The 15125-nt window shown below is 49.9% G+C and overlaps 1 protein-coding gene across 1 annotated transcript in view; it reads left to right on the top strand.

Moving 5' to 3' along the window:
• igdcc3 (immunoglobulin superfamily, DCC subclass, member 3) overlaps positions 1-15125 on the top strand; it is a 183913-nt gene that overhangs the window by 97693 nt on the left and 71095 nt on the right. Inside the window, exon 3 of the mRNA XM_072470586.1 lies at positions 5780-5924. Within this exon, the coding sequence (XP_072326687.1) occupies positions 5780-5924 (145 nt within the window). The remainder of the gene's footprint in view (positions 1-5779; positions 5925-15125) is intronic.

Genomic DNA, 15125 nt, shown 5'->3' with positions numbered 1-15125 from the left:
TCTCATGATTCCTCCATTGCTGAAGCTTAGAAATATTTCTGGATAGTTTTCAAGGAGACTTGCTCTTTGTATAGTGGCTGTTTTCACAACTGAAATGCTGATTAGACCTGCTGTTCTGTCCTTCTGCATATATTTAATTTAATGCCTTACTTCAGCCATTAATTATCTCCGAACCTCCTGTGCCAACAGTTAGTGATGTATGAAGCATTGGAGACAGATGCCTGTTTCAATCAGTGTCACAAGACAGACAGGCAGTTCATTTCACCTACATTGAGTTTATTTTTCTTCACCCTCTATCAAGAGGTGGCATCTTGTATTTGTGTTGCTTAGGACAGGAATAGAGAGTTATATGTTTTTGAAGTCCAATGAGAAAATGCCCAGCCAATAGGACAATAATTTCTTAATTATAATTCAATTTTTACATGATTATTTACATGGAGCCTTTGAAATCGTTCTTTGTTTGAATTAAGGACTGATGTGGGTATAATGCTGTTAGTTTAATAGAATTAGACCTTCAGTTTGTGCTGAATTCAATCAAAGCCTTGGGTTATAATTTGCTGTTAGTCCAGCTAAGCTTTTCCATACAGTTCTTTATGCTTCAGGGTAACTAACATTTTCACTATTGCTTTGCCAGCACACTCCCAAACATTTATGTGTCCCAGGGCAGAGGTTAGGTGGATTGGCCATGATAAATTGCCCTTAGTGTCCAAAATTGCCCTTAGTGTTCGGTGGGGTTACTGGGTTATGGGGATAGGGTGGCGGTGTTGACCTTGGGTAGGGTGCTCTTTCCAAGAGCCGGTGCAGACTCGATGGGCCGAATGGCCTCCTTCTGCACTGTAAATTCTATGATTCCCAATTACTGTCTGTCCCGGGATAGCGTTAAGCATTCCCAGTTACTGTATGTCCCAGGATAGGTTTAAACATTCCCAATTACTGTCTGTCCCAGGATAGCATTAAACATTCCCATTTAGGTTTAAACATTCCCAATTACAGTGTGTCCCAGGATAGGTTTAAACATTCCCAATATCTGTCTGTCCCAGGATAACGTTAAACATTCCCAATTACTGTATGTCCCAAGATAGCGTTTAACATCCACCAATCACTGTGTATCGAAGGATAGAAATAAACATTCCTGATTACTGTCTCTCCCAGGATAGTGTTAAACATTCCCAATTACAGTACGTCCCACGAATACGTTAAACATTCCCATTCAAAATATGTCCCATGATAAAATATTCCCAATAACTGGACGTCAAAGGTTGGTGTTAAATACTCCCGATTACTGCATGTCCCAGGATAGCATTAAACATTCCCATCCAATGTATGTCCCAGGATAAAACATTCCCAATTACGGGACATCACGAGATAGTGTTAAACATTCCCGATTACTGTATGTCCCAGGATGGCATTAAACATTCTCGATTACTGTATGTCCCCAGATAGTGTTAAACATTCCCAATTACTGTTTGTCCCTGCATAGCGTTAAATATTCCCGATTACCGTATGCCCCAGGATAGGTTTAAACATTTCCAATTACTGTATGCCCCAGGATAGGTTTAAACATTCCCAATTACTGTATGCCCCAGGATAGGTTTAAACATTCCCAATATCTGTCTGTCCCAGGATAACGTTAAACATTCCCAATTACTGTATGTCCCAAGATAGCGTTTAACATCCACCAATCACTGTGTATCGAAGGATAGAAATAAACATTCCTGATTACTGTCTCTCCCAGGATAGTGTTAAACATTCCCAATTACAGTACGTCCCAAGAATACGTTAAACATTCCCATTCAAAATATGTCCCATGATAAAATATTCCCAATAACTGGACGTCCAAGGTTGGTGTTAAATACTCCCGATTACTGCATGTCCCAGGATAGCATTAAACATTCCCATCCATTGTATGTCCCAGGATAAAACATTCCCAATTACGGGACATCACGAGATAGTGTTAAACATTCCCGATTACTGTATGTCCCAGGATGGCATTAAACATTCTCGATTACTGTATGTCCCCAGATAGTGTTAAACATTCCCAATTACTGTTTGTCCCTGCATAGCGTTAAATATTCCCGATTACCGTATGCCCCAGGATAGGTTTAAACATTCCCAATTACTGTATGCCCCAGGATAGGTTTAAACATTCCCAATTACTTATGTCCCAGGCTAGTGTTAAACAGTCCCAATTACTGTATGTTCCAGGATAGGTTTAAACATTCCCAATTACTGTATACCCCAGGATAGGTTTAAACTTTCCCGATTACTATATGACCCCAGATAGTGTTAAACATTCCCAATTACTGTTTGTCCCAGGATAGTGTTAAACATTCCCAGTTACTGTATGTCGCAGGATAGTGTTAAACATTCCCAATTACTATATGTCCCAGGATAGGTTTAAACATTCCCAATATCTGTCTGTCCCAGGATAGCATTAAACATTCCCAATTACTGTATGCTCCAGGATAGTGTTCAACATTCCCGATTACTGCATGTCCCAGGAGAGCGTTAAATGTTCCCAATTACTGTATGTCCCAGAATAGGTTTAAACATTCCCAATTGCCATATGTCCCAGGATATGTTTAAACATTCCCGATTACTGTCTGTCCCAGGATAGCATTAAACATTCCCGATTACTGTATGTCCCAGGATAGGTTTAAACATTCCCGATTACTGTATGTCCCAGGATAGCATTATATATTCCCAATTACTGTATGTCCCAGGATAGCATTAAATATTCCCAATTACTGTGATTCCAAAAACAGGGTCAAGTATGTCACTTCAACCCATCAAGTTGGAGACAAGGATAAATGATACTCCAGCTCTTGCTGATATGGTGGTGGTACCAGTTCAGAAGTGATAATAAGCAAAAATATGTTTTAACTTGGTGGCATTAACAGGGTGGTAAATCTACTGACCACATCTTAAGACTGCTACTGGTCCAGCCATGACACCTTGGCTAAGTGAACATCAGCCCAGTGAGTGTGGTGTATATCAAAGTGTTTGAGTCAGTGTGGTGTATATGAGAGTAATATAATGAATGACGTAGTTACATCAGAGTTTTTAATGTGTGATGCATATCTGAGTTTTAAAGTGAGCGTTATATATATCAAAGTGTTACAGTGGGTGTGGTGTGTATATCAAAGTGTCACAGTGAGTGTGGTGTGTATATCAAAGTGTCACAGTGAGTGTGGTGTGTATATCAAAGTGTTACAGTTGATTGTGGTGTATATCAGAGTGTTACAGTTGAGTGTGGTGTGTATATCAAAGTGTTACAGTGAGTGTAGTGTGTATATCAATGTGTTACAGTGAGTGTAGTGTGTATATCAAAGTGTTACAGTTGAGTGTGGTGTATATCAGTGTTACAGTTGAGTGTGGTGTGTATATCAAAGTGTTACAGTTGAGTGTGGTGTGTATATCAATGTGTTACAGTGAGTGTAGTGTGTATATCAAAGTGTTACAGTTGAGTGTGGTGTATATCAGTGTTACAGTTGAGTGTGGTGTGTATATCAAAGTGTTACAGTTGAGTGTGGTACGTATATCAGAGTGTTACAGTGAGTGTAGTGTGTATATCAATGTGTTACAGTGAGTGTAGTGTGTATATCAAAGTGTTACAGTTGAGTGTGGTGTATATCAGTGTTACAGTTGAGTGTGGTGTGTATATCAAAGTGTTACAGTTGAGTGTGGTGTGTATATCAAAGTGTTACAGTTGAGTGTAGTGTGTATATCAATGTGTTACAGTGAGTGTAGTGTGTATATCAAAGTGTTACAGTTGAGTGTGGTGTATATCAGTGTTACAGTTGAGTGTGGTGTGTATATCAAAGTGTTACAGTTGAGTGTGGTACGTATATCAGAGTGTTACAGTTGAGTGTGGTGTGTATATCAAAGTGTTACAGTTGAGTGTTGTCTATATAAAATTGTTACAGTTTTAAAAAATGTTTTTATTTTATTTTTCCAATTAAGGGGCAATATTAGCATGGCCAATCCACCTCCCTGCACATCTTTTGGGTTGTGGGGTGAGACCCACGCAGACAATGTGGAAACTCCACATGGACAGTGACCCAGGGGCAGGGTTGAGCCCGGGTCTTCAGTTTTGTGAGGCAGCAGTGCTAACCACTGCATCACCGTGCCACCCTATAAAAATGAGTGTGGTGTGTATATCAAAGTGTTACAGTGAGTGTGGTGTTTATCAAAGTGTTACAGTGAGTGTGGTGTGTGTATCAAAGTATTACAGTGAGTGGTGTGTGTATATCAAAGTGTTACAGTGAGTGTGGTGGACATCAAAGTGTTACAGTGAGTGTGGTGTGGGTATCAAAGTGTTACAGTTGAGTGTGGTGTGTGTATCAAAGTATTACAGTGAGTGGTGTGTGTATATCAAAGTGTTACAGTGAGTGTGGTGGACATCAAAGTGTTACAGTGAGTGTGGTGTGGGTATCAAAGTGTTACAGTTGAGTGGTGTGTGTATATCAAAGTGTTACAGTACGTGTGGTGTGTATATCAAAGTGTTACAGTTGACTGGTGTGTATATCAAAGTGTTACAGTGAGTGTGGTGGACATCAAAGTGTTACAGTAACTGTAGTATATATCAGAGTGTTACAGTGAGTGTGGTGTGGGTATCAAAGTGTTACAGTGAGTGTGGTGTATATCTGAAAGTTTTATACTGAGCACTAGTAAGTGTTGTGGGTACATTGTCTTTATATTGTCTTCCTCTGTATGTTTAATATGTCAAACCCAGTGTCGATTTCTCGTGTCTTCCTCTCAATGTTTCACAACGGGGGCGATTTGCCAAAATGGAGACTAACTGTTCGTGCCGTCGTGAATGCCGTTGCGTTTCATGATGGCACGAAACGGGCACGGGGATGACTGATTCTGTCCCCCACAGGGGGCCAGCACGGCACTGGAGTGGTTCACGCCGCTCCAGCCTCCCTTCCCGGCGCCAAATGGGCGCTGCGCCAACCCGCGCATGTGCGGGGGACTTCTTCAACGCTACGGCCCTGACGCAACATGGCGCGGGGGTTCTGGTGCCGGAAGTGGAACCAAGTGGGCCCGGGGGGGGGGGGAGAGGCTGGCCCGCCGATCGGTGAGCCCCGACCGCGGGCCAGACCCCATCAGAGGCCCCGCCCAGTGAAGGAGCGCTTTTCCCCGCCCCACAGGCCGCCCCCCAGACCCTTCGCGCAGAGTTCCCGCCGACAGCGACCAGGGGTGAATGGCGCCTGCGGGACTCTGCCGTTTCTGCTCGGCCCATCCGGGTCCGCGATGGCGCCGTGCCAAACGCACCTCGGAGAATCGCGCGTCGGGGCGGCGTGGCGCAGTTGCGCCAATTCTCCGGCCCGGCGCGGGGCTCGGAGAATCGCGCCCAATATGTCACTTTCTGTCCCAGTGTCACCTCATGCATATTCCTCAATTTTAGGCTTTCAGTATGTTTTCTGTCCCTATCCCAGTGTTCCTGTATGTAATCTCTGCATCAACATGTTGCAATCTGTTTCTGGCTGGGAACCCTTCTAACATCTCTTTGTAGCATTATTATTGAAAGTGTTGCGCCATTTTTTTCAAGCCATTCAATGTAAATGTCCTAATCTGTTGGAAATGATTGTTATTGATTGCTCGGTGAACCTGTTTGTGAGGGCTGTAGCTAATCACTGTAAATGAAACTCGACAGGGAGGCTACAGGTATTCAGAAGCGTTTATAATGTCAGGAATGCCCCTCAATGATATGTTGCCCTTCCCACTTTGTCCTTATACTTCCTCATGTTAACCCTCTTCTATTTCCCCCCCCCAGCTCTGTCTCCGTTCCATGTGCAGCCCCGATCGATGGTTGTGGAGGAGGGTGGTGTTGCCAGGTTTCAGTGCCAGATTCACGGCTTACCAGAACCACTGATCATGTGGCTGAAGAATCGCAGGCCGCTTGAGCCAAGAGATGACAGGTATTGTGCATTCTAACCATTGATATCAACCAGTTCTGTCAGTAACTTCTCCTTAACCAGTGGTGGACAACCTGCAGTCTGGGGGGGAGGGGGTGCGCACATGCGGCCCATTGGGGTTCTGAGCACGGCCCATGAGACAGTTTGTTGGCTGTTGCCCATTTGCAGGGTTGCCACATTCCGTTGATTTCCGTCCAAGCAATTGTTTTCCGACCGATATGATTGAAGTGATCCACACGTAAAGCAAGGGCGAGTGAAGTGAGGTGCGTGCTGATTGGCCACACCATTGACCGTGGAAGCTGTGTACTCCCTCTCTGTCCAAAGTATAAATATTTCTTCTGTTTTTACCATTTGGTGTTAATGGCTGTTTTATTATGAATGATTAAGCATTTTCTTTTAGAGTCGGTGAAACCTGGGCTTCGCCAGAGCGAGGGGAACCGGCCCGCAGCACAGAAAGCCCCCCCACTTCCCACCCCACACACCGGGGGGTGGGTGGAGGATGTTTCTCTCAGGAGAATTGTGTGTGCGCATCGGGAGGAAGCACAATCTGACACCCAAGCTGCGGTGAGGGGTGCAGTTGCCGAAGCTCTGGAGGCTATTCAGGTGGCCCTGGACAAGGCGGAAAGGTGACTGGAAGCCCAGGAGGAAACAATCAAGGAGCTGGAAAGGGCTGCAAAAGACCAGGGCGACCGGATCATCGCCCTGGGAAAGGAGGTGGCGAGGCTGGTCGAGACGCAAGGGAACCCGAAGGGAAAAGTCGAGGACCCGGAGAACCGGTCGAGGCGGCAAAAACTTATGAATCGGGGGCCTGCCGGAGGGGATCAAAGGTAGGAATCCCACAGACTATGTGGCCCAAATGCTGGGCAACCTGTTGGGAAGGGATAGCTTCCTCAGCCCACCAGAAATCGGCAGAGCGCACCGGTTGCTTCACCCAAAGCCCAAAACCGGGAACAGCTGAGGGCAATAATTGCAAAGATGCACCGGTACCAGCACTGGGATAGAATCCTGCACGGGGCCTGGCAATCCTAAAACTGTAACTGGGAAGGCCACCGGATCAGGATTTATCAGGACATGGGGGCTGACCTGGCCAAGGGCTGGGCGGAATTTAACAAGGCGAAGACTGCGCCTTCCAGAAACGGCGTAGGGTTTGGAATGCTGTCCCTGGCCAAGCTCTGGCTCGCGTATCAAGGCAGGCAGCACTCTTTCACCGTCCCTGCGGACACAGACAAGTTTGCCGTGGAGAACGGACTAGAAAATCGGCAGCAGGGGCAGCGATGAAGAGCCCGCAGAAAGAGACTCTAAATGTTTAGTGTTCAAGTTTTTTCTTTTTACATTCTATACAGCCAACTTTGAACCATCACCACAGCGACCACTTTACCCGGGAGAGTACTGCCTCGTTCTGGGGACGGGAGCGGTAAGAGAGGGAGGTATGAGCGCGCACAACAAAGCGCAGGAGAAGGTGAGGGGAATGGCCATCAGGGAGCCCAGAGATCGGGCGACGGAAGGATGTACAACTAGCCCCGGGAAGGGGGAACACCACACTAGCAAGGTAGCTAGCACCAGGAATCATGCAGGAGAGAGGGGCCGAGGCATGGTCCCCGCAAGGGGGAAAGCATCTGTCAAGGGGAGGGCAGACATCGGGTACAGGGGACGACTAGGGGAAGAAACAGGGGGAAGAGGGGAGTAGCTGTAGGGTCGGGGGGGGGGGGGGATGAAGACGGGGTGGGGGGGAGAGAAGAAACCTCAAAGATGAGATAGGTGAAGAAAGATGGAGGGCATTAGGCTGGCTACAACAGGCCATACGTGGTGACTTGGAACAAAATGGCGCTGCAAGCAACCACTTTGGAGGGTCCCTGAACAAAGGGAAACCCCGGAGTGCAGGGGCTCACCCACATGGCGAACTCACAGTTGGCAGCCATTTTGGGTGTCCCCTGGACAAAGGAGCGCAGTGACCGGGCCTCATGGGGAGAACAGTGACTGGTGCCATCTTCGACGGCCCCCTAACAAAGGGAAACCCCAGAGTGTAGAGGCGCGTCCACGAGGTAAGTATGGTTGATCCTGCAGGAGCAGGGGAACAAAAACCCCTCATTAGGACAGTCAACTGGAACGTCAGGGGACTTAACGGCCCAGTGAAAAGATCCAGAGTCTTCACCCACTTGAAAAGTATGAAAGCCGACATCGTCTTCCTCCTGCGGGTAAAGAAGGGCTGGGTGGGACAGACCTACCATTCCTGCTATGGGACGAGGGCCAGGGGGGTAGTCATTCTGTTAAATAAGAGGGCGTGTTCACGGCAACAAGGACGGTTACGGACCTAGGGAGACGGTACGTCATGGTCAGCGGTGTCCTTGATGGGGCACCGGTAGTTCTGGTGAATGTGTACCCTCCCAACTAGGACGACACGGAGCTCGTAAAGAAGACCATGGCGGAAATCCCCGACATAGACACATACCGACTGATCACGGTGGGGGGGGGGGGAGACTTTAACTGTGTACGGCACTCACGGACCGTCAGGTCGAACCCTAAAACGGGAAAGACCTCCAATATGGCGAAGGAACTCAGCCTATTCGTGGAGCAGATGGGGGGTGTGTACCCATGGCGATTCTCCCAGCAAAGTACACAATGTATATTCAAGGATCAGCTTCTTTGTAGTTGGGAAATCAATGCTTCCAGGGCTGTAAGAGCGGCATATTCCGTGATCGCAGTCTCTGACCATATGGATGTGAGGTTGGAGATGGGCAGTGCCCAACGCCCCCCATGGAGGTTGGACACGGCCTTCCTGGCCAATAAGGCTTTCTGCGAGAAAATATCACAGGCCATAGACGAGTATGTTATTAATAACCAGAATGGGGAGGTCTCAACCTCAACGTTCTGGGAGGTGTTGAAGGCTGTGATCAGGGGTGAAATTATAGCCTACAAGGCAAGGAGAGATAGAGAAGAGAGGGTGACTAGGCAACAGCTAGTTGCCTCCATCCTGGAGGTGGACCGGCTATACTCCGAGGCCCCGACCGTACAGCTCCTGGCGGAGAGGAAAAAGCTACAGATGGACTTTGACCTGCTCTCCACGAGGACAGCAGTGCACCAACGCCGGCAGGCACCGGAGACCCTATACGAACACAGAGACAAGGCCAGCGCCAGCAAAGCAGGCAGTCTCGAGGGAAATAGCCCAGATTGAGGACAGCAAAGGCAACTTAGTGGCGGAGCCGGACAAGGTCAACGAGGCATTCGAGACCTTCTACTGAGGGCGGTACACCTCAGAGCCTCCAGCAGGTGACTCGGGGTTGAAGCAGTTCCTCACTGGACATGGCAGTCGTGTGGGGAGGAGAGAAGACGGGGCCTGGAAGCACTGATAGAACTGGGAGAAATCATGGAGAGTATTACCGCCATGCAGGCAGGGAAGGCTCCGGGACCGGACAGTTTCCCGGCGGACTTCAACAAAAAGTTTGTGACAGCACTGGCCCCGCACCTGCGGGAGATGTTCAAAGATTCGCTGTTGAGGGGCACACTGCCACCTATGCAGAACAAGCCTCAATCTTGCTGATACCTAAGAAAGACAAAGACCCAACAGAGTGCAGTTCCTACAGACCCATCTCGCTTCTAAATGCAGACGTGAAAATATTGGCCAAGATCCTAGACAAAAGGCGGGAGGACTGTGTACCAGAGTTGGTAGCAGAAGACCAGACAGGCTTTGCTAAGGATAGACAGCTAACTTTGAATATCAGGTGCCTGCTGAATATAATCATGACCCCATCTGGGGAGAGAACACCTGAGGTGATCATCTCCCAGGACGCAGAAAAGGCCTTCGACAGTGTCGAATGGAGCACCTCATAGAGGTGCTGGAGGGTTTCGAGCTTGGAACAGGGTTCACGGCCTGGGCGAAACTCCTGTATAACGCCCCCATGGCAAGCGTACGGACAAATAACACCACCTCCCAGTACTTCCAGAGGCACTTACAGAGACACAAGGCAGGGATGTGTGTTATCCCCACTGCTGTTCGCCCCTGTAGGGCGGCAAAGAATTGGAAAGGGATCCAGAGAGGAAACAGCGAGCACAGTCTCGCTCTGTGCGGATGACCAGCTCCTCTACATCTCGGACTCGCGACGCAGCATGGAAGGAATCATCGCGGTCTTGAAAGTGTTTGGAGACTTCTCAGGCTACAAACTTAACCTGAGCAAAAGTGAGATCTTCCCAGTGAATCCGCAAAGGGGAGGGGGAGGGGCAGAGCTGGAGGGGCTGCCTTTTAAACAGGTCCGCCATAAATTCCGCTACCTGGGGATCCAAGTTGCCCACGACTGGGCAGGGGTCAACAAATGGAATCTGACCAATCTGCAGAGACGGAACACCCTCCCACTCTCCCTGGTGGGGTGGGTGCAGACGATCAAAATGAACGTACTGCCCAGGTACTTATTTCCACTTAGATCCCGATCTATATCCCAAGGCCTTTTTCAATTCACTAGGCAAACTGATTATGGTGTTTATATGGGGGGAAAGAGAATGCAAGGATCCCAAAGAACGAGATCCATGGGGGGGGGACCTAGCCCTCCCAAACCTGGAATATTACCACTGGGCTGCGATTGCGGAGAGGGTAAAGGGGTGGAGAAAGAAGCCAGAAGCCGAGTGGGTGCTTACGGTGGAGTGCTCCTACAGAAGGACCTCCCTCGGGGCCCCAGCAATGGCCCACTCTCATCTCTACCTAACAAATATTCAAGGAGCCCAGTGATGGGAGCAACTCTCCAGTCGTGAAACCAACTGCGATAGCATTTTGGGTTACCCGAAATGTCCGACAAGGCCCCCATCTGCAACAGGTTCAAACCGGCGACAATGGACGCCTCCTTCAAAAGGTGGCGACAGGACGGGGGTGGGGGGGGGGGGGATCTGCTGGACGCGGATATCTTAAGGAAAGGGAACTGTGGTGACATGTATGGATGACTTCTTTTTTAAAAAAAATCTTTGAGTACCCAATTCATTTTTTCCAATTAAGGGGCAATTTAGCTTCTTCAATCCACCTACCTTGCACATCTTTGGGTTGTGGGGGCGAAACCCACGCAAACACGGGGAGAATGTGCAAACTTCACACGGACAGTGACCCAGAGCCGGGATCGAACCTGGGACCTCAGCGCCGTGAGACTGCACTGCGCCACCGTGCTGCCCTATATGGATGACTTCTAAGGGGGGCCAACACCAAACTGTATGAGACAAGGGAGTAGTGGGAAGAGGGCCTGGGGTTTGAAATAGGGTTGGGGGCTCTGGAGCGAAGCACTGCACAGGGTCAACTCCACCTTCACATGACAAGGCTAAGTCTAATGCAGCTAAAGGTGATACACAGAGCCCACTTAACCAGAACCCGGATGAGCAGGTTCTTCCCGGGGGTCGAGGACAGATGTGAACGGTGCCAGGGAGGCCCGGCCAACCACGCCCACATGTTCTGGGCTTGCCCCAGACATGTCGGGTTCTGGACATCCTTCTTCGAGGCACTGTTCAAGGTGGTGGGGATGAGTGTGGAGCCGTGCCCGAGAGTGGCAGTCTTTGGGATTGATGTGTTAGGCAGGTAGGTTCGATGTGGACTGCACTTGATGCAGGGAAGCTAGAAACAGACGTCTAACACTGGAGAAATCCAACACTGTTTTATTCAACGATCGAACTGATATACATATTCAGCTGTGGGCCGACACTATACTGATCTGACTAGTGACCTTGTAGTAGCCTGACCAGACTTACTAGCTACCGCATGGTGTTTGCACTTGCTAACTCGTGGACTCTGACTGTCTCAGTGGCTGGGTCCCGAGAGAGCGGGAAACTTAGTGCCCTCTGGCTTTATAGTGGTAGTGTCCTGTCTGCTGATTGGCTGCACTGTGTTGTGTGCTTACTGGTCATCCTGTGTGTCAATCACTGCCTATCTGCATCTAATATACATGAGTGGCTATTATGACAGGGGTATCAAAACAGCGACATCTTTTTATGGGGAGGAGGGCCGATGCCCTTGCTTTTGCCTCCCTGCTCACCCGCCAGAGAATCCTGCTCGGCTGGCGATCAGCAGCACCACCCACAGCTGCAGACTGGCTGTCCGACCGAGTGGAATTTCTCTAAATGGAGAAAATTAAATTCGCCATCCGGGGGTCAGAAGAGGGCTTCCCCAAAACGTGGGGATCATTCACCCAGTTGTTCCAAGACCTGTTTGTAGCCAACAACTAAGAAGCCAAAGAGCAGGAGGGGGTAGTCACAACACAGCAAGGGAGGAGGGGGCCGGGGGGGTGGGGGGGGGGTGCTGCAGGGAAGCCATACACAACAACAAAAGAAGCATGAGAAATAAAGGGGGAGAGGTAACATCCTGAACCAAGGGGGAAGAGTAAAAGAGAGAACCGGTGGGGAACAAAACAGGAAACCACAAACACCGCTGTAAATAATGTAAGGGGGGAAAAAAACGACCATGCCTGTATGTAAATGGTGGAAACCAACCGATGTGTAAATAGTTGTAGTTTTTATTTTCTCTTTTTGTCTCCTACTGTTTATCCATATTTATACCTGTACCAAAAACTCAATAAAAACATTTTTTTTTAAAAATGAATGATTACGCATTTTTATAACTCATTACAAAATATTTGGCGTGTAGCAAATATATTTAATCTTATCCATGGGGTCATGGTGAGTGAGCCAGCCCAATTTCAAACCTGCGCCCCACTGAGATGGAGGAGGGTCACTCATGTGGCTCACTCACTCATGTGACCTACTCACTCGCCCAGGCTGCCCATCATGTCCTCAGCTAACATCCTTAAACAGTATCGCTGCACAGGAATAAATAAACTTATACTAGCAAGCTATAATATTCCCATTTTTCTGATCATTTTAGAAACAAAAGCAAAACCGTCATTTCAGAACACTACAATCCTTGAAGAGGGTTTATGGGCCCTGCGGAAGCTCGATAACCCACTGAGAACCTGATCTATCGCTTGAGAACTTGATCATCTATTCAGAGCTCGACTGCAGAAGTCGATGGTTCCTTCAGCACTTTGCAATCACCGCAAAGCTCTACAAACTCTACTGAGGCCTACAGCCCCCATAGGATTTATCAGTCCCTGGTTTCAGAATTGCTCGGTCTTTGGTTCCTGAGTTTCTCTGTCTCCAGTTCTTTGATTTCCAGTGTTCCTGTTGCCACAGTTAGTACTTCCTCTGTTCTCGAGTTCCCAAAGCGATTATCAGAATTAGTCTATGACTAAAGGCAGACGCGATGTAACCCGATTGCAAATCCAGTTTGATTATGCTATTGTGTGCAAAAAAATGTTGCTGCTCCTACCCCATTTGCAGATAAGCCCTTGAACACGCACAATTTGAGGGCGGCTGCAAATGATCGCAGACTTTGTTCAGCAGTGATTCCAGAACTAAGCAGCATCTCACCCCCCCACCCACAGGCCCCCGTCCTCTGCACTGCATCATGAGGGCATGGGTTCCCAGCCGTGATTTCTCACTGGGTGATTTCCTAACCTCTGCCGAGAATAATAAACAATGTAAGGATATAATGAAAAAGCAGGGATTTTATACGTTTACACTACTGTCGGAATGAGATATGTCTGAAGAAACCTATAAGGGCAGGATTCTCTATCCAGCGACACCGGAATCGCGAATTGTGATCGGGTGGAGAATCGTGCGTCAGCCGTAAATTGAGGTCAAATTGAGCACGACGGAATGCCATGCTCCGGAGCCTCAATGGCGGAGTGGATGTGTTCCACGCCCTGCACGGCCGTGGGCATGCAAATTGTACATTAACGGCCATTAGCATATCATTAACGGGCCCGACCTGGTAGTCTCTGGCCTCCCGCGATGCTCTGCCTTCGCCTGGCGCACGTGATGCTGGCATGGTTCACTTGCGGTATTTAAAAACGGGAACCGGGGCCTGTGGCTGCTGAGGTAGAGAGGGGAGGTAAGCCAAGTTTCCAAAGGTGCAACCGTGGGCTGCCCATTGTGCCGCTGGCTGGGTGGGGGGGAGGGGGGGGGGGGCGTCTGCCAGGGCTGGGGGAATGTGTGGGGTGGGGGGGAAGGGGCTGTAGGTTCTGGGTGTCCCCCCAGAAAAGGGGTGTCCGGGCCCAGACTGCCATTGCTGTGGCCTGCAAGGCAGCCACCTGGCTGCGCACTCTACTGACTGCCCACTGCACCCCTCAGTGCGCCCAGCGTAGCCCCACTATAGAGGAAGAGGTGCAAAGCGCACGCCGAACAGCGGACGCATGCACCATTGCCTTTGCCATCCACCTTGCCACGCGGCCGCCCTCCCCAGGGCAGATGCCCAACCAGTGGTACCATCAGCAAGCCCACCCCGCAGGACCACCGGCTGTCACTACGCCCCGCCTGCCGATTGCGCCACTGCTCCCATCCACCCTGCCACCGGACAGGTGTGCACAGCTCGTGCATCCCACAGAGGACCCAACAAGTGCTAGTCATTCCATCATACATGCCACAGTCTTTCTGCAGGTGGAGTGTGGGGGCTGGCGAGCGGTGATCGATCATGCCACACAATGGCCCCGCATCTCTGGACCAAGCCCCTGCTCTGCTCCGAGGGGTACCCCTGGCTACCCAGGGGTCCCTGACCTGTGTCGTCCTCCAACTCTTGCATCCCATATCACCGGCCTCCCACATGCAACACATCGGGGACCCAGTTGGTTGTCCCATGCCGACCCCTGCCTCTGCGCCAGCCTGCTTTCCCACCCCGCCGACCTAGTCCAGTGCCCTATTCTCCACGATGGTGAGGGGCTGTAGGTCTGGCAGGCCCCTCCGGTCATTTGTCTCCCCCTGTGTTTGTGGCCCCCCTGCCCCTCGGGGGGGGACAGATAATACGGAACGTGAGACACTCGGACATGGGCAGCGCAGGGGGTCCGCAGCTGGTGGCCTGTGTCTGCAGGGCATCCGGCCATGGCGAGCAGTATGGGTGTTTGCATGTGGTGCAGGGTGGAGTGCGAGGGGCCTGCTGGTGGTTGGGGTCCGATCACCCTCTAGGGATGGGTGGGACAGGGGTGGTGCCAGGGGCACATTGGTGGTTACTCACCATATCTGGCCAGGGGGGTTGCCCTTCCGCACCCAGCACTGTCTACCGTGCGCCTGGTGGGGGCCGCATGGTGGTTATGGAGGGGAGTGCGGAGGTGTGGGGAGGGGGCAGGTGGGAGGTGAGCGTTGGTGCCAGGACCACAGAGGGGGTGGCTCCCCCGGTCTGCCCTGAGGAGG

The sequence above is a fragment of the Scyliorhinus torazame genome, chromosome 12 (genome assembly GCF_047496885.1).
Source record: "Scyliorhinus torazame isolate Kashiwa2021f chromosome 12, sScyTor2.1, whole genome shotgun sequence".
NCBI classification, from domain to species: Eukaryota; Metazoa; Chordata; class Chondrichthyes; order Carcharhiniformes; family Scyliorhinidae; genus Scyliorhinus; species Scyliorhinus torazame.
This window is presented reverse-complemented; position numbering and strand designations above follow the sequence as displayed.